General features: G+C 54.7%; 1 protein-coding gene across 25 annotated transcripts in view; it reads right to left on the reverse strand.

The window, feature by feature from the left end:
• Positions 1-20,136, reverse strand: part of MBNL1 (muscleblind like splicing regulator 1) — a 43,881-nt gene that overhangs the window by 23,383 nt on the left and 362 nt on the right. For 18 of the 25 annotated variants that reach the window (XR_014933466.1, XR_014933462.1, XR_014933460.1 and 15 more), the window contains exons 1-2: positions 14,867-15,010; positions 4,317-4,910 (exon numbers count right to left, since the gene is read on the reverse strand). The exons of 3 other annotated variants lie outside the window; for them this stretch is intronic. Coding sequence is in view for 11 of the 22 variants with exons in the window: in XM_085513454.1 (XP_085369580.1) it covers positions 4,317-4,490 (174 nt within the window). In the remaining 11 variants the exon portion in view is untranslated. Of the gene's footprint in view, positions 1-4,316; positions 4,911-10,959; positions 10,978-14,696; positions 14,714-14,866; positions 15,011-20,136 lie in introns of those variants that run through there. 4 more of the 25 variants (XR_014933456.1, XR_014933455.1, XR_014933453.1 and 1 more) reach the window with 4 other exon arrangements.

Raw genomic sequence — 20,136 nt, forward strand, 5'->3', positions numbered from 1 at the left:
CAGCAGGGAACGTGGGCACTGGGGGCTCAAAACAGCGTGGGAAGTGCATGGGCAGGAAGGAGACAAAGGCAGTGAGAAGGGCCTTGGGACACGATGGGGCTTTGACACAATAAAGCAGTGAGGATGGAGCTGTTCTGCTGGAGCTGCTGAATGGAGCTCACTGGGTACAACCAGTGGCACACACAGCCGGCAGGATTTATTTGTCTGAAGTCAAAGCAGCCTGAGATCTCCCAGAACAGCGCCCTGCAGCCACAACTCCTCCAATGTTTACTTTGACAGCGGCACTGCCAGGCACAGCAAGGCCTTCCCGGGAGGCAGCGGAGCTGCACCAAACCTGCAATGACGGGCAGGGGCTGGCTGCGGGCACGGCGCCCCCGGGGACTGCCAGCACATGTTTCTTCGGGCAATATTTTAAGCTACCACCCAAGCATGAACTGATATTACCTTGATAATGCCAGCAGGACGGGGCAGATACACTTGCCTTCTATGCACTGAAGAGCTGAGCTCACTCCAGAGCCTGGAGGCTCCGTTAAGCTGTGCCTGTAATCCCTCCAGAACAGCCAAGCACTCACTCAGGTGCACCTGTTCTACAAAGCCCCTTCTCCCCTCCTGCTCAGTGCCATCACAAAGGAAGGCTCGGGTGCTGGGTTCTGCCAGCACAGCCCTGCCCCACACCAGCCAGATTTCTAAGAAGCACATGGGATGCTGCTGGGCTCACAGCAAATACCCCACCACAGCTCCAAAGTCAGAAACCAGATGTGATCCTTTGGTCCTAGATGTGATTTATTTGTTGTATCCAGCAAACTTAGGAGTGAGCCCTGGCAATGGGGCTTCTGTATTCGGGAGGACCAAGAAACTCTGACTTGGGTCAGCCTCAAAGGACAGAAGCCTGGCGAGCTGCTACCGACCACAGGATGGCTCAGGCTGGAGGGGACCTCAAAGATCCTCTAGTTCCAAGCCCTGCCAACACCAGATCAGTGCCCAGGGCCCCGTCCAACCCGGCCCTGAGTGCCTGCAGGGATGGGGCACCCACAGCTCTCTGGGCAGCTGTGCCAGCACCTCACCACCCTCCGAGTGAAACGTTTCTTCCCAACACCCAATCTAACTTCTTCTCTTGTAAAGCCACTCCCCTCGTCCTGTCACTATCAGACTGCATAGAAGGCCGTTCCACTCCTGCCTGTTGGAAGTTCTTGAAGCCAACAGTCCACCATTCTCATATCACTGATGAAATAAGCTGAGGTGGCAGCAATAGGGTGCTCACGGTGTCACCTGGAATAACAATATTGTGAGGTATTTTTAAGGCCTCTACAAAAATTGAAATGTCACTATTGGAGAGTTCAGGAGTTTGGCTTCTGTGCTGTGAGCCGTTCCCTGACCAAACACTCACACGTGGAGCAGCAGCAGCCAGACACAGCAAGAGAGCTGCCACGACGGGACAGCCTGGGACTGTGCTGAGAACTTCAAAACAGCAGAGGAACGTGAATCTTGAGACTTGTCCTCTGCTGAAGGCAGAGCAGGGCCGAGCTGTCACATTTCACTGGGACATCCAATGGACACGAAGCAGCAGCCCTAGTGGCAAAAACCTTCGGAGAACAGAGGGTAACTGACAGCGGCCGTGCCTGCAGTGCACACCAGCTCCAAAACAGTGGATGCATCACACCAAACCCAGCGGTGCTTTCCAATTCCTTACACCAGTGGGGCTCAGGTTAGTGAGAACCAAAGAGTTTTGGGTGGCAGCAGCTCATACTGCACAGAATGGCCACCGGGAGAGGAGAAGCACCTGCTGACAGCAGTGCTGAGCACAGCAGCCCTGTGACCAAGCTCTGAATCCAGGTCACTCCTTTTGCCTTTGCCTTCCTCTGTGCTTTTGCAATTTCAGAACTTCATGGCCAGGAAACGCAGCACAGGAGGTGGCACCTGGCTGTGGGCAGGTCCTGCAGCACACAGCCATCCCTATGCACAGCATCCCCAGTGCAGCCCTTGGGGTGTCTGGGGCAGTGACCAGAACTTCAGCAATGAATCCCACTCAGGCAGATTTTTCCAGGAAAAAATATGGGAAAAAAAAAGCTGTAATATGATGCTTAAAATCGGATTTGTGCTTCAAACCAGTTTCCTGACTTGGGAGCTCAAGAGCATATTTTTGTTGTGGACAGTTCAACAGGCTCTGAGGCATCCAAATTTAGGAAGAAAATCCGATGGAATTTGAACAATGCAGAGCCAGAGCTGGAGCTGAGTCAGCCACTCCAGCGCCCAACCCGAGTGCTTGGCCTCAACCTTTTTGTCTTAAAGTGGCCCCAAAGCCTCCCACGGGCCGGCCGGCCCCACACACACCCCTTGTCTGGGCTGCCACCTCATGTGCAGGTTTTATCTTTTTGTTGCCCTCTTTTTTTGTGTTCCATTAAGAAACATAAGTAAACATAAGAAGTTCTGTTACCCACATCCATGATCTGTATTATATACTTCATATATGGCCGGAGACCATTCCCTTCCCCTGGTGCGGTCCAGAGCAGGCCCACAGGTTGGCCACCCATGATCCACATTGAATGACCAAGGCAGTACAAGTTACAATGGCCCAAATGAAAAACCACTTTTTTGTGACCTACTCACTGAGCTTCAGAGCCAGACAAACTTGGCAAAACACTTTCCTGAGTTGTTTTTGAATAACATCTAATGTTTGTGATACTGCAGCAAACATAACACAGTGACCAGAGCTTGTTTAGCTCAGCGTGCACAGAAATCTGCACAAATCTGATACACAGCCACAAGGAGCAACTGCTGGGACTGGGCAGGGAGTTCAGTGCTGAGATATGTTCTGTTTTCTCTTTGATAAAGACACTCTCCCACATTAGACAAGCTACTTAACTACATAAAAAGAATCAAACAATGCAGAGCCATCACAGCGGCCCAGCCCCAAGCCAGCAACAAGCCTTTACCATGAGCATGAGTAAGGACACCTGCAAAGCAGTGTATTTCTTACATACCTGGCTGGGAATCCTCCCTGGCTTACAACCCAATTAACCACATCAACTTCACCTGAGCAACAGAGAAGTCTTGCTATTCAGAGCACCCTGAAGCAACACAACACTGTAACATCACCTAGAGCCATTATCCAGCGCTCACAGCTCCTGACAGAGATGGTAATTATCTCCTTCATTAAGACACAGACACTGAGGAACTTTGCCGGGAGGGGAGGAGAGCAGCAGCAGCGCCACTCAGAGCACCCAGCTGGGTGCACCGGCCACACCAAGCACAACACACCGCATGGGCTTCTGCCATCTGTGATAATGCAAGGCCAGCGTGTGCCATAATTATTGTTGTTTTACAATTAAAGAAGCAATGCGAACACATTTCAGTTCCCACACACAGAGCAGGCTGGCGCGGTGAGGCCGGGCATTTCAGACCTGGGGACATTCTGAAGGTTCACCACATCTCCCTGCCTGAGCCAGAGCAGGTTTGAAGCTCAGATCTGACACTCTGTACAAGCCCAGCACAGGCCCTGCTGCTGCAGCTGCCCACTGCTCCTGGGGCTGGGGCTGAAGGGGAGAAAATTGTGATGCAGGGAGAGACCGGCCTTCCTGCTTCCCAACTTTTATGTTTACACTGAATCAAAATACCCATCCTGCAAATGGCACTTTAAGTGCTGAGATTACTGAAGTTGTAAAAAACCAAGGGAAGGAGCTGCAAGTCCACATGCTCGGCACCTAGTGCTGAAGCCAAGACGCACAGAGCCCAGCTCAGGCCCAGCCCAAACGCCAGCAGCACATTGTCACCTCCCTGCACCCAGGGGCACCACGCGCTGCTGGGCATCAGCCCTCCCCACACCTGGGCCTTGGTGGGAAACAAAGGGTAACTGTGTGCCCGAGCAGCAGCATAAGCACAGCATCCAGGGCACCCATGGGACACGGAGGGAAAGCACTGCTCTAAGATGCACATCCCACTGCTGGGGACAGCACCAGCCCGCCTGCAGCCATGGTGGGAACCAATCATAATATTGCTTACGTGTCTGAGCTATTAAGAACAGCGAGTCCCTGCAGTGACTTAGCTGTTTCTGAATGAAACGCCCTCTGCTCCATCTCCACACAGAGCAACCTGGGGCCGGAGGACTCTTGGCTGCAGCCACACTGGCTGCCCCCAGCCCTGTGGGGCTCATTCTGCACCGGTCCATCCATCCTTCCCTGGGCCCATAGCACCACAGCAGCAGCAGCAGATGGCTGTGCTGATGGCAGCGGCGCTGCCTGCGGCTCCCAGCTCTGCACCCCCCCGTGACCGCTCCTCCTTCACCCCGCGTCCCCCGAAACACCGTGACAGCTCCTCACCTTCAGTGAATCGAAGCAGGCGATGACCCGTCCGTTCTCCACCTGGCAGCTCTTGGACGGGTGTGCAAATTTACATTCCGTGTCCGGCCGCGAGCACGTCCCTCTCTGGAACTCCCTGCACACCTCCAGCGTCAGCCACTTGGTGTCGCGGATGGGGGTGACGCTGACGGCCATCGTTCGGTCCTACGGGATCAACGTCCAACGCAGCGGCGGGGCCGGGCGGGGCGGCTGCAGGCGGTTCCCGCTGCGTTACGGGCACATGGGGCCGGGCGGGCACGGGACGGGGCACGAGGGGGGGCTCAGCACAGCATGGCGGGGCCGGGCCGGGCGGGGCGGCCGCTGGGGGCACGGGAGGAGCGGAGCGGGCGGGGGCGGCGGGCTGCGCTGTGCTGTGCTGTGCTGCGATGTGCCGCGATGTGCTGTGCTGTGCTGAGCCGGGCCGTGCTGAGCTGAGCTGAGCCGGGCCGGGGTTGCGGCGTGCCCCGCCAACTTAGTCCGTGCCGCGCGGCCGGGCGGGCAGCGCCCCGCGGTTCCGGGCGGCGGGTGTCGGTGTCACGGGCGGGGCGGGGCGGCGGGACCGAGCTCAGGGCCGACCTGCGGGACAGAGAGGACAGCGTGAGTGCGCCTAACACACGTGACCCGCCGCGCGACGGACAGACGGCCAATCGCGCGCGGCGTTGCAGCGGCGCTACGGGCGGCGAGCCAATGGCGTGGGCCGTCTTATGAAAGGTCGCGCCTGTCAGACGCTCGCCGCCGCCGCGCCGGGCACAGCAGCGCGGGACCAGACGGGAACCGGGAGCCGGGCAGCGTTAACACCGGTACCACGGTACCGTATACGGGTCACCTCGTCCGTTCCGCCCGTCCGCACGAACCCGCGGCTGTCAGGTGCCTACAAACAGTGCCCTCAGCACGGCGAGATCCGACGGGAGCGGCAAACCGCGAGGAGAAACGGCCGGGACACGGCGACACGAGCACGGAGCCCCGCAACGCTCCATGGACACACGCAGCCCCGCCATCCACGCACCAAAACCAACGGCAGCTGGGCGGCACAACACGGCGCTGCTTCCATCCTGCCGGCAGCAGCCGGTCGCCCCGGGCAGGGCACAGATCACGGAGCTGAGACACGCGATCCCCGCCGTGCGGCAGCGCTGACCCCGTGCCGCTCGCGGTGCCTCACACGGGGCCGTGTCACCCTTCGCTCTCCCGCTGCCATCAGGGCGGTTCCAAAGGGCTGCGCCGCCTCGGAGGGAAACGAACCGAACGAGGAGAAACGTCTGTAGCTTCTTGGAGAAAAGCCGCTGTGTTGGAATTTATCTACCCCAAAGTGACAGAAACGGCGGCATTTAGAGCAGCCTCTGCAGGAACAAACACCGCCCCAGGCCACAGCCGTGTGCTCAGCTCTACACTAAACAACTGCGGGACACGCAATTACAGCTTTGGGTTTGTACGAGCTGCTCTGAAATTCCCCTGTGATGTTCCGAGCCAACAAAGGAGTCGCCCCGCGAGCATCAAATACCGAAGGTTACCGTCACCTCTGGAAGCAGCAGCCACACGAGGTGTCAGTGCAGATGTCTGCACTCAGCTGGGAAAGAAACACCAACAGATGCAGGGGGCACAAGGGACGCACACCCTGTGCTTTGTCCTCACTGCACACCCTGTGCTTTGTCCTCACTGCTCGATGCTTCACCCACACCTGCCAGGGGAAGCTGCCTCTTTTTTCCCCCCCAGATGTTTTACTGCTCGCTGCAACATGCTGCAACATTGCTTTGGTCACAGTGTAACTCTGTATTCGCTGACTGCTGAGAACGGAAAGGAAACACTAATAAATACAAGCGGTGCAAACCAAGTCTGAAACACAGATAGCAAATGAAGAGGCGGCTCTCAGAAAAGGCAGAAGCAGAAGTAGACTGAGTAACACCGAGCTGTCATTCCTTAAGGGGGCAATGGAGATGACTGGGTTGGGCTGGGTCAATGAAAATTATTAAGAAACAGCTTCAAAAAAAATCAATGAAATTGTGATCTGAAAATGCCCAAGAAAATGAAACTAACAGAAAAAGGACCACATGGTTACGGTGCCCAAGTTCTGCTTAAACGTGTCCAACTTTTATGACTTCCCGTTGCTCCCATAAGGACGCGCTGTGCACTGAGGTTAATGATACGCTCTTCCTCCTCGTTACAGTCCCTGACACAGCAGCAGGGACTGGAAGTGGCTCTGCAGGAGCCATTGTTTGCACTCTTCCTGTAAGGGATGGCTGGACGCTCCTGCCTTCTCTATCTCAATTCACACATGGCTCTTAAAGAAAGATGTACGGAGCTGGATGATCAAAACGAGCAGCAATAACAGCACGGCAGTGACGAGTGCTATTTTTATGCCTGCAGAAAGTGGAAGCTGCAAAAGGAGTCTCAGTGACACGGGAACTGTCAGTGAGAGCAGATAATTACACAACACAAAGCCATCCTCATGACAATGACTCTAACGAGATAGGAAATGCAATAAAATCAATATCCTATTTACACTGTCGGTACAATCTCAAAGCCCGAAATTGCCAAATAGCTGTCTTTTAAATAAAGAAATCTAAAAATTACCGACTGCCTCAGAGCATTTCCAGAACCCCTCTGCCAAACGCAAAGTTTACCAACAACGTATCTCAGCATAGAAGTTGGACAAGATACAGCAATTACTTCATGGCACAACTGAGGGATATAATTATAGCGCCATCATCAAATTAAGCCATAACAATGAGCTAATTAACGTCTTGGCCACCTAAAAGCAAAGGACTGGTTAAAGAGAAATACTCTCTAGTCAACTTTGCTGCTGAACAAGCGACATCTGTATTGCACTCCAGATCCACAGAGCCACTCTCTATACAGACAGGGCAGCAAAAGGGATGCTGCTCCATGGTGCTTCTGTGTACGTCCATTACAGCTGCAGCAAGGGAACCCACCAGCCACGAGCCACTGCTTGAGATACATCTCAGAGTCCCTCACCCGGCAGTGACTTACAGCTCTGTCAGCTGCAGGCACAGCACCACTAACTGCACAGCAAGCCCCACACCAGGACTGTGAGCTGCCTGCCAGCATCACTGTGACAGACAGATGTTTTGCATAAGATACGTATTTTGCTGGTTGCAGGAAGCGGTGTTTTAAAGGCTACTTCCATGAGGGTCCAGCTCTGGCAGTAGGTTGGGAAGGCAGCGTGACCCCAGAGTTCAGTGGGCTGCCAGGCAGCCTCTCCTCTGACACCTCTATCCCGAGTACAGTGTTAGCACAACCACCTAAAAGCAGCATCGCACCTGAACTTAATGCATCCAGCTTGGTTCAGGAAGCCTGGATAAATAACCAAGAGGCAACATCATAAAGTAAGTGCCCCCAGGAGTGCATCCATTTCTGCCTCGTGCAGAAATAAGGTATTTTCTGAAGTCAGTTCTCCAACATGTTTGTCCCTCATCAAACTGCGAGTCAGGGACATTCCTGCACCAACATACAAAGCTCACAGCCCAGTCTGGTCTTACTTTAGAGTAATGCCATTTTCCAGTCCAAGGTCTGTACTGCAAAGTCCATAAATTCCCTTTTCCTCAAGGAGCAACTCTAGATAAAATACATCAAGAGAAATATAACTGTTGAACATTTTCTTCTTATTTTGTACCCGGTTGTTATGTATCAACCATTACAAAACTGGTAATAGTTCACATTATCTGAATGCATTAGATGGATGCATAGTCATAAATGAAAACAGGGAAAGGTCAGGCTGCCTCTTGTCCAGCAGGAAGGGCTGCTGTGCATCCAATCCATCGCTATCGATTGATGTATTACAAAGCACTCACATGTCCAATATTAAAATTGCAAAAACTATTCCTGCTAGTAAAACCCTGCCCACATGATGATTCCTTCAGCACAGCTTATACACAGTGTATCTTACAAATAGGAAGTTCTGCATTTTCCTGGGATTTATGGGGGCATTTAAACCATGCAGTATGAGCAGCATTTCCCAAGCAAAGTCAAAAACAAGCTTTATAGTAAAAAAAAAATAACCTAGTGATCTACCTTTGAATGCTGAGAACTATACCTCAGATTGAAGTAACCAGGAGCTGTAATAACCAGAAGCTCTACTCCAAAACCAAAAATGATCAGCAACCCTGTGCACTTCCAGAAGGCAGGACGTCACTTACAGCCAGGCTCTGCACATTCAGACATGTTATCTGACCCACTGGAGGCGGCTGCTGGTTGCACACACAGCCATCAGCGAGGACACCCAGCGTGCTGCAGTTTGGGTGCTCACAACAACACGGCCACGTGACAGACGTCTTATGGGGAGAGGCTGAGGGAACGGTGATGGTTCTGCCTGGAGGAGGCACGTGGGACGTGGGGGCTGCGGGGCAGGTGGTGAAGAACACACTGTGGGCACTTCTGCTTCCAGCACAACCCCCCTTGGACAGCCCGGCCACTTGTGCGGAGCTGCCGGGAGCAGCGGTGACACTGCGGCCATCACAAGCCTCTGCCAAAGCACGAGAAAGCACTGAGAGCTGCTCCCATGTCCGCTGCCAGGCCCAGAAAGCCAACCAGCTCTTTCCCAAAGGATCTCATGTCCAAAATAGAGTAGTTTCTATTTTTTAACACATCTCGACCTTACATTTGATTTATCTCAAGCGTATCCTTCTGGTGTAGTAAAACTTCTACCGTCAGAAAACACACTGAACCTAAAGTGACATACTTGCACTGCATACCTAAAAATAAAGGTCTCATCCAACTCAAATAATTCTGTGACAAAAATCCAACCCTACAGCTTGCCCCCACCCCGAGGTGCCTGTGGCAGCTCTCCCAAGCCATGCAAGTGAGTGGTGCGGGTACACAGCAGTGCCAGGGGCACAGGAGCCTCCCTTGGCTTCACAGAGATGCCCACAGACAGTGCTCAGGGCACACACCCTCATGTGGCTCCCTCTGAACAGCGAATGGCCTCACACAGCTCCTAGCTGTGCCTTAGGATAACAGGCAGACGCTCTATCGGCCAACAGCATTAAGAAGAATGAGAACTGTGTGGCTAAGCTTTATTCCAGGAAAGAGGTGAAACAGCCTTAAGACCTTTTTAAAATCAATTTGCCATAATTATTGTTACATTTGCTCACCCTGAAGGATGACATTCCTGCTCTGGCACCACTGACACCATCAGCTCACTAACAGCTCTGCACAGCTTGAAGGAGAACTAAGTAGTTTTGACGCTTACCACGACAAAAACAACGCTTACAAGTCATGGAGAACGAGAACACAAAATACCCACAGCAATGATTCTGTCATTCACACAAAAAAAGAGTGAAAGAAGTTCAAGTCGCTGTATGTGAACCACCACCACCGGAAGAAGGAACAGAACTGTGTGTGCTTGCACAAAGAGCAGACCAGCAAAGAGTCGTTTAAGGAGCACATCTGCAGATAAGGAAGCACCGGTGGGACGACAGAGGCTTCCCAGGGACCCCCCCACAGAGCAGGCAGCAGAGCCCCCACACCTGGAGAGCACTGCTCACAAAGAAGCACCTGGTCCCGCTCTGCTGCACTGCTGCCTTCTCCTGTCACTGCCTGGGAAAGGAATCCCAAAGTCAGCTTAGCTTTTGCCTACGTACTGGGCACTGAAGGGCTCCCATACAAAACCCTACAGACAGGATTTCACTTCAAACCAAAGGCAATGACCCGCAGACAGGAATGCTGTCTAGGCATTAATAAAGCTTCCAAACACGGGAAGAAGCTTTTTTTTTTTTTTTTTCCCCCAGCTTCTGAGAGTTACAGAAAAATTACTATGGTTTACTTGTGTGAAGGAAGCTGTGCTGTGTTTATCAGCCTGCGTGGCTGGCAGCAGCTCTGCCATGGAAACCAGCTGGCACTCCATGCTGCAGCCGCAGGGCTGGGGCTGCCGGGCTCAGCAGGCGAGAGCTGGGCACCAGCCCTTGGAGTGTGTGCAGATAAGGGACTGACTGGGAGTGGGGGTTGGCTCTTCCTTTTTCTGTGGTGAATCCAGGCCTAATACTTCAGCCTTGCAACCTGCTTGGAAAACCTGACAGATCTGCCTGGGTCATCAGACTCCCAAAGCCTGAAACCTCCATGGGAAGGGGATGTAGGAGCTCACAGCCCGGGGTATGCCCAGACCCACAACGCAGTGAGCTCGCTTCCTCTACAGCAGCCAGGAACTGAGAGAGGAGCCCTCCTCTGGAGCATGGCCATGCAGCAACGGTGACCCCGTGCCACTGGGCACACTGAGCCCACCCAGCCCCAGGACAGGAGCACAGGACCCTGTGGCCGTGTAGGACCCTGTGGCCATGTAGGACCCTGTGGCCATGCTGGCGCGCTGTGCCTGCACTGCCTTTTTTAGCAGGGTGAATTCCCACTAAGTTCTCTGGAAGCTGGCTGGGCCTGGAGCCCAGACATGGCCTGGCTTCCTGAGCCCTTACTCACCCGGCACGGCCCCGCACCCTCCCCCAGTGCAGCACGTGGGCAGTGGTGCTGTACCCTGTGCCCAGCTGCAGACACGCTGCTCGGGGGCTGCCTGCTCCGTGAGCACCACAGGGCTCCTCCGGAAAACGTGAACTCCCAAAAAGCCACCTGAGCTGGGGACTGTTAGTTGCGTTTGCTACATTTCACTTTTCCTTCCAAGAAGTACCTGCTCTACGTTCAGCCCAAGGCACGTTGTGCTTTGCCTGATGCTCCACGACTGTCTCATGACAGTGTTATCATCACTGAGCTTAACAAACAGGGAGGCTGAGTCTATTAATCTTCTGAAACACAACTGGCCCGCAACTGTAGAAACAAAACATCTTACCATGAGATACACAAAATGTGGCACAGGGAGATAAGGGGAAATGCAGGGAGCACTCCCCCATGTTTTCCACGTGACTGCAAGCGAGGCCTTCTGTACGAACCAACCCTAAATGTAACACTGACGACAAGTGTGTAAGTGGAAAAAAAGGTTGTATTACGACAAGTATGTAAGTGCGACATCCCCCTTCCAACAGCAGCCCCCAGCCAGGCAGGCAGCGAGTTGTACCTCCAGCAGAAACACCCTGCACATACTGAGATTGCAGCTGCCACCTGTAAGCGCAGGCACAGAACTGACAGGTGAGGCACATGCAGCTGGGCTGGTGACACAGTGCTACGTGAAACCTCACTTCCTAAATGTCAAATGACATCAAATTCTGATTTTAAGCTGTCTGTGCCTGTGGAAAGCAGACACAGCTCAGGGTCACCCCATCCCAGCTGCCTGTTTTCTGTGCAATCTGCAGATTCCAATGCAAATTCACTCTGAGTGCGCTCAGCATCCCAGTGCCATCAGGATGGTTTTATCTTATAAGCTGCTCCCACTTCTAATTGGTACCAAGCAGCAATTCAAGCTGCATTAGCGGATGCTTAGGCCCTAGTGAGAAGAAACAGATGAGATCCACAGCAGACGTTTTGCCTTTACAGTACATTAAAAAGAGTTTTCAATGCTACATAAATAAGGATATTTTGGATGAAGATACTCTTTTGTAACAATGCAACATGCACACATAACTCAAACCATGCGCAGTTTCAGCACACAGCAGCTGACAGCACACAGACATGCAAGAACCAACAGCACCTGAAGGGATGGCAGCTCTGCCCTGGGGCTGGGCCCACACCGAACCTCATGGAGCGCAGCTGGAGCTGCAGGGAGCACAACTGTGCCAGCAATGCACTGCAATACCTCACGAGCTGCTCAGGTCTCACAGCTGTGCTGAGCTTCTAAGTGCCCTTCTCCTGCCCTGCTAAGTGCTCCAGGCTCTCACTGACACCGATGGGAATTACAGCAGCTCACTGCAGAGTGGGTAGTAATAAAAGAGCACTCTGATGTTTTTCTTTTGGTAAATAATTACGGGCCAGTAGGAAGGAAATGTTGTTTGCTTTGCTGCATTAGTTGGGAAACTAAGTTTACAATAGATTATTAATAAAAATCTGAGGACACTGCTTCCCAAGGGGCGGTGGGAACACCACATGCTGTGCATGCAGCACTGCAGCAGGAGGTGCCAGGGATCATCCTTCTCACAGGCATCCCTGCATGGTTGCTACCTCTGCATTAAACCTGAGCAAGCAGAATAAAGTGAGTCCTTGAGGGAAACAAAAATAGAGAGGATGCCGTGATGCAAAGCAGCGCAGCTTGGACACCGTACAGAGGGCACAGAACAAGACGTTTATCAGCCCTCTACAAATCTCTTGCAAGATGGACTGCAGTGCGTTGCATTGCAATGCATCACTGACCTCAGAATCATCTTCTGTGCTTCAGAAGCACAGGGCAGCACATCTGCAGTGCTCCCAGGTACAGCCCTCCAGACAGGGCAGGGCTTAAAGGGAGGCAACAAAACCACTCACTGCCCTCAAACGCCTGCCAGAGTGTTATATTTGTCACCAGGGTGTCAGCTAATTCAACCCTTGGCCGCTCCATAGGAAGCGGAATGAAGATAAACTCCTTAATTGTTGTTGAGCATCACCAGCAAATGATGAACAGTATCTCAGCCTTAATGAGGTGTCAGAGTGCCAGAATGTGAGAGGTGGGACAGCACAGAACAGAGCTAACCTTTCCCCAGAACTGAAAATGAAACTCTGAACTTCAGCTGGAGCAGCTCAGTTCACACCCACTTACTTCTACCTATCTTGTTTGGTGCTCCCAAAGCACAGGGAACCAACAGCATTCCCAGCTGACAAACATCAGCTGCAGACCCCAAGCCTTTCCCATGCAATCCCAGGCCCAGAAGGGGATGCTGGCTGCCTCGTGTCCCACTGCACACCCGCTCACACCTTCTGCTCAGCTCTGAGTCTCATGGCCCAGCCAACAGGCGCTCACAGCACTGCACACTAACTGCTGCCACGCAGGAAGGAAACGTCCTTTGGCCGCGTTTACCCACAGAGCCTTTGCATGCAGCCTGATCTGAGTAACTGCTATGACTCCTTCAGCAGTTAGATAATCGTACAACAGAAAAATGAACACTACAAGTCCCTGCTTCCACTGCCTGAAGTGATCTGTTAGTGCTCTAAGAGGGATCCTACCCGTGGCCCTGCTGGCTCACAGCACCCACAGCCGTGCCCTTTGCTGCCGTGTGGGTGAGCAGCGTGGCTGCCCGCCAGGAGGTGTGAGCAGGGCAGCACATGGCCCGGCCCCGCTGTGCCTGCAGGAGGCTTCCAGGGCAGCACATGGCCCAGCTGCACCTCACAGCACCACAGGGAGCGAACTCAAAGGGGGATCTGCTGGGAAAACAGAGGAAATGACAGCACCGCTGCACAGCAGCAAAGTGCCAGCGCTGTGGGGTGGCATACGGGCACAGCTCCACCCATGGCAGCTGGTGGCGGCTCTTACAGGACAGCTTCCACGCTGCCCTGTGGCTCAGGTGAGCTGTGAATCACTCACACACCGCCCTGCTCTGCCCATCCATCCCAGGGCCTCACTCCAAGCCAGCAGCCCTGGGCTCACACCCCGCCCTGCCCCTCAAAATACCATTAATCCAACCATGTCTTTAAGCAACTAACACAATAAATAAACCCCACGACTCTCTATCAGACAAAAAAACACATTGCCTGCACATCCCCCCTTAACAAGGAAACAGTGGTTGCACAGCCCTGCATTTTAGCTGGCACGTAAGCCAGGTAGATGTCACAATTACCACAAATCCATCCATACAATGCACATGGTGGTATGTTTTCAAAATATTCTCAAGCCTAGAGACGACTTGTCTACAATGCTACAAACTGCCGCTGCTTTTGGTCTGCATTAAGCCCAGCAAAGCAGCCCCGAGGCCCAGCAGCCAGCCCTGGCACACAGGGAGCCCAGCATCACCTGGTGGCACACAGACCTTGTGCAGACACAGGTCGCCCAGTGCCGGGTGCCCCTGGCCCCTGGTAACGGCCCAGCAGTGCCGTGTTACACAGGTACATCCTGCTCAGTGCCCTGGGATGCAGTGCGATGGCAGAGACCTTATTTCCCACTGTACCAATAAGCAGCGCAGCCACTTCATGCATTAGTGTTCTTTACATTGCGCTCTCCCATCACAGCCACTCGTTAAACCCGCTCACGGTTCCATTTCGTCTATTTCTCTATATACACCCGTGTCCCGCAGCACATCACAAACCGTCCCTGGTTGCAGCGGCCCCGCGTGTCCCCGCGCTGTTCCCGCAGACCCATCCCTGCTTTCCGTCCCGTTCCGCTCGCGGCCCGCGGGCAGAGCCCAGCTACAGAGCGGAGCTCCGGGCTCAGCACGTCCCCCCCAGCCCCGAACGGACAACAAACAGCCGCCAAGCTCCGGCCGGGCTGACACCGCGCCCCGCGCTGATCCCGCCACGTGCCCGACAGCCGCGCACTGACCCCATGCGGTTCGGATCCCGCTGTGCCCGCACCGTCCCGCGGCTCCGTGTCCCGGCAGCGCTGGGCCCGGCGGCCTCGGGCTGCGCGCGGTTCCCCGGCCCTGGCGCTCCGCCGCCGCCCTCCGCTCGCGGTGCTGCCGGCCCCCGCCCCGCACTAGGCCGCGGGCGAGGCCTGGTACCGCGCGGTGCCGCACAGCGCTCACCTCTCTCCCGTCCCCGGGGCGGCCCGGCTGGGCCGAGTGCCCGCTGCATGGTGCCGGCGGCGGCGGCCCGGTCTCCCCGGTCTCCCCGCGCGGCTCCGGCCCCAGCTCCCGGCTTCCGCCGCCGCCCCCGCCCGCCCGGAAGCGCGGCCCAGGGGGTTCCCGGGCCCCGCGGTTCCCCGCTCGGTTCCCGCTCGGTTCCCGCTCGGTTCCCGCTCCGCTCCCCGTCCGCCCCGCTCACCTCAGGCCTGGGGCGGTCCCGGTTCTCCGGGCTGGAGGCGGCGGTGCAGCTGGCTGCGGAGCGGCCCGGCCTCATCCCCGTCGGGCCCGCGCGCCCCGGTGCCTCATGAGTCACGGTGCCGGAGCCGCCGAGCACACGTGCGCGGCCCCGCGCGGCCGCCTCCGGCTTCGGGAGGGGAAGGAGGAGGCGGGGGGTTGGGGGGGGCGGTGGAAGCGGCTCCGCGCAGCGCCCGCCTCGAGCCGGGCCGGGCCCCGCGCTGCCCGCCGGGCTCCCAACCGGGGCCGGCTCCGCGCCGCCCGCCCGCTGCCCGCGCTGTGCCCCGCCATCACGGCACGGAGCGGCCGGCGGCTCCTTGCGGGGCGGCACCGCGGGAGGATCATTGTCCTGCTCCGCGCCCACCGTCCCGAGCGGTGCTCGGCCCCGCGGGGAGCAGAACGGAGCTGCTACGGACACGGCTCCGGCCGCACAGAACCCACACGGTGCTCGGAGCTGAGCCCAGGTGGCCGTGATGGACCCGGTGATCTCCTTGCCAACCTTAACGACTCTGTGATGCTCTAAGATTGCCCAGAACCAGCTGCGGGACCGCGGATCGCTCAGGAACACCGTGACCGTGTCCCTTGGCACCAGGTTCATTTTCACACCCCAGTATCCACAGCCACAACCTGCCAAACTCAGCCTGGGGAACTGGAGGACGGGGGCTGCCCGTGAGCACGGAGCGGCCCGAGCCCCGCAGCACACGGCGCGGTGCCGCCAGCACGGCCATGGAGGAGCCGGTGGCTTTGCAAAGCCGGGGCTGGAAGGGCAGCAGTGATCCCCCAAAGTTCAATGACAGCGTGAGCAGCGGCCCCTCTGCCAGGTCCGACCCCACCGGGGTTTGTGCTTTCGGAGCTGTCCCCGTGCACCGAGCGTCCTGCAGCGCCGAGCGTCACCGCGCAGCTCTGATGCTTCCATTCTGTTTCTTGTCCTTTCCCATCAAATATTCACGTCTTTGAAAATCGTGTTTTTTCGGTTGCCTGCTTTATATTTTGCTATTTGAATGAGTGACAGAATTCCCTTTGTCTTTTGGTTTCCAAGCAGCAAATCACACCTGAGCCAAATTTATGCCAAAGCCTCACAACTACCTGCACCGATCCCAGCTGTTTGCATTAAGGCTTTATGTTCTATGGAACATGGATACGCTGATAATACAGAGTGCACTTGACTGGGTACACACACACACACACACACACACACACACACACACACACACACACACACACACACACCTTCCAGAACCCCACTTTCCATTGTGCGTTTGTCCCTCAAACCTCACACTTGTTTTCTCCCAGAGGGAGCCACCCAGACAAGTGTCCCCACAGGGCAGGTGCTGTGTGTCTGCACCTCCCAGCCCCCCATAGCGCAGCTGTGGGGCAGCCAGCCCTCTCTGTGCCCCCCATGCTGTGCTGCGCTGTGCTGCCAGCCATGCCACGCTGCTGGCCATGTCATGCTGTGCCCACGCCATGCCATGGCCATGCTGGGCCACTCTCCCAGCCCCATTCCGCTCAGTGCTGGGCGCAGGCGCAGCTCACCCAGCTGCCAGGTTGGCCTCAGCCCCAGCAGGAACCAGGGTTTGGGCAGGAAGTTTCCACAGAAGTTGCAACTGCTTTTAGAAACAGAGAGCAGAGCAGGCGGCCGCAGCCCCACCTCCACCGAGCTGCTCTTTGCAAAATTAGTTTGTCAGATGAGCGAATGTTCACTGTAAGAGTCCTGTTCTGTGACGGCGTATTTCACACTGCCAAAAGCCTGGTGATGGCCATGGAAAGGTGTATTTTGAGGTCCCCTCCCCATTACACACCAGCCTGAGGCCCATGGGGACAGCAGCACAGCACCATGCTCAGCGGCAGAGCTGGCTGCTCACTGGGTACCATGCGCTGCAGAAACCAGCACCCCAAAGCCATGCAGGGCTCTGGCTCCCTCATCGCTTGGTTTCTGTCAGGCACCAGGAGCGGGGCTTCCTTTAGCCCAGCACCTGCAGCAGCACATCCCTTCTTCCAGCCTTTTTCTTCCTGCTGAACGTACCGAGGTTTGTGGGTCTGACAGCACTGCCTGTGCTCCCCCTCTTGTGCTTATCTTTTCCCCCTAAGTCGTGTAATTTGTGTCAGTAATTTTGCACATCACTTGCTATCTATGCCCAGTTGTTCTGGGATGTTTATTTTTACTTTATGAATGGAAAAAAAAAAAAAAAGTAGTGCAACTGAATTGTGTTTTATTCTTTTATAGGTACTGAGCTCCTGTTGAGTTCTGGAGCTTCAAGTGATTGCTCAGAATTCCATCCTTTAATCGGTAACAGAATTACACAAACCACTTTGCTATTTGCTTTGACATTTGTTGGGCTTGGTGACTACAAGAAGGTAAATTTGCCTTTTCTCTCAGCTGCACTGGAGCTGAACAAGCAGCATTGGGTTTGTGAAAGGTGATAATGTGCTTTGTGGCTTTCACGCACAATTCCTTCACTTTGGGGGACAAATGGCACCTCCTCAGAGATCTGAACTCCAGCCGCTTTCTTCCTTAGATTTTTAGTTTTGTTCTATTGTGCAGCCTGGCATTAATATAATTAACTTTGCTCTTTGTGCACTCCAATCACAGCACGCAACAGAGTGCAGCGCTGCAGCCCCTCGGGGAAGGATGGCCGCGCTGAGCAGTGCTGGATGGGAGCTGCCCACGTACGGCACCCGAGGAAGTGGAGGCCGACGGAGGCTGACGGGGCCTCCTGGCATTTCTTTGTGTCTGCTGGAGCTTTTCTCATAAAAACTGAATGCTGAAAGGACATAAAGGAACAATGATTTTCCTTTGAGGAAATTTGCACTTGTGTTCCAAAGAAGCTTGGTATAGATCAGCACAAATTCAGTGACAATTGGTATCCCGTGTTATTTGGACCTTTCCCTGACTTCCATCCCTCTGCCTGTCACCATATAAAGCGAGGGCACAGATGCAGCAGGCAGATAACTCCAGCACTGATTGCACATGCCTTGGTAGTGCCTGGGAATGAGCACAGTAATGGATCGTTTGTCCCTCTTCCTGTTTCTGTTCTATCACAAAGGAGTACGTGAGCCTGTTTCCGCTCCATGTGCTTACATCAGTACGTTGGGCATTTGCAAAGCCCTTGTTCCGGTCACAGAGTTTTCTGCATGAACTCTTTGTCGCCCGGATTTCTCTTCATTAACTGCAGTAGGTGGGTGTCTGTAAAAAACATATTTTCCACACGCAGAGCTGGCTGTAGCAAACAACCTGTGTGTAAGATGTGCATCCCTACATGGCCAGCGGGGTGCTCTCAGCCAGCAGCTGGCATGGCCACCACAAAGCCCATGCAGCCTCCTCCACCCTACTCATTTGAAGGGCCATGCCCCAAAGCCATCTCTTGGCTGCACTAACACTTCAGATTTACTTCAGCTCCTGTCGTTTTCCCATTTCCATAGAAGATGCAATGACTTGGCTGCTGGCTCAGCTCCAGGCTGCCTGGGATCTGTGGCCACCTGAGCTGGCCCACCCCAGCCACCATTGGGACCTGCCACCATTGGGACCTGCCACTGCCAGAATCCATCATCACCTCCCTGTGCTGGAGACTGAGCTTGGAAGCACACTTCTCCTTGATAAAGTACAACTCTAGTTTGCTTTATCTCTAGTTTCATTCCTGATTCCTAGGCAGTGTGTTCTCTCACTGTATTCTATCATGCATTCATGCTATTTACTACAGGTTTTATAGGGCACAGCAGACCAAACTCTCAAGTCCCAGCCTGAGGTGTGAAGTACAAACTCTGCAGTAACATGATGTCCAGGCTGGGCACTGGGCACGGCACAGGGACCCAACGGGAGCCCTTTGTGAAGGGACTGAAGCAAAGGCAGTGAGGATCATAGCTCAGTTCAGAACCAGCTGAAGAAGTCCCAGGATGTCGGGCAAGTGTGTGCAACACACTCACCCATCTGCTCGTCAGCTCCCCAACACCGGTAGTGCTACTGGATGAGAAATGAGCCCAGGAAGCTCATTCTCTGGCATAGCAGCCTACTGCTGCACCTGAGGCATGGTGCTCAGGGCATGGCTGTAGCACCAAGCCCTCACCTCTCCTGCTGCAAACCAGAACCCGCTGTGCTGTGCTGCACACTCAAGGCACGCCTGGTGCCTCCTCTCATGCCGTCATAAAACAAACTTCTTGCTCCCTTTTTCCACCTTTTTGCTGGCCTTCACAGAAGGCAGATCACACATAGCTTCAATTGTAGACCCAACACGACTGTGGCCCTCAGGAAGCTCTTCAGCTCCTTGTGCTCTTTTTGTTCAGCACTGATAAGGCTCACATTCTCTAAAGTGGTCTGACATTAAGTTTCAGCCTTGGCAGTAAAGAAAGTGATTCTCACATCCCTTTTGTCACAGCAAAAGTTCTTCAGTGAGGAACTTCTGCTTCTGCTCTGCAGCAACATGGCGGCACCCAATTTGTGTTGCTGTGTTAGAAGGGGCTTTGCTGTGGCAATACACTGACACGTGTGTCTCAGGAAAGGCAGCGGGCACACTTCACATCTGGCCCTGCTGCCGCACGGTGCTTCCAGCTCAAAGCCTTGTGCCAGTTGTGATACTACTTTTATGAAAAACAGTGGAGCTTTTAGAAGAACTTCTACAAGTTTCAGGTGCACAAATGAGCAGAATCGGCACTGAGAGTTTCACATCGAACTATTGCAACATACAGCGTGCGTTCTGCCTAACAGCGACTTAGCGTCCGTTTAACCAACAGCGGGGGCCCATTTCCACTCACTGCAACCCCCACAGCAAGAGGAACGGCTGCCTGTGGGCTCAGGGAGCTGCGGACACACGGCCTCAGCTTTCCTAGCAGAGCAAGGACCTGGCCCGACGGAACAGTGATCCACAGAACTCAGGAAAAGCTGGAGAGGCTCCGAGGGCACCATGTCTGCCCAGCAGGGCCAGGAGAGCTGCCTCTGTCCCTGCCATGTGCCACATCCCACAGAGCCCACGCAGAGAGGTCTGCATGGCTGTGACTTGGGCTCT

Source organism: Coturnix japonica, chromosome 12, assembly GCF_054131305.1.
Source record: "Coturnix japonica strain WE chromosome 12, WE-NBRP24, whole genome shotgun sequence".
NCBI classification, from domain to species: domain Eukaryota; kingdom Metazoa; phylum Chordata; class Aves; order Galliformes; family Phasianidae; genus Coturnix; species Coturnix japonica.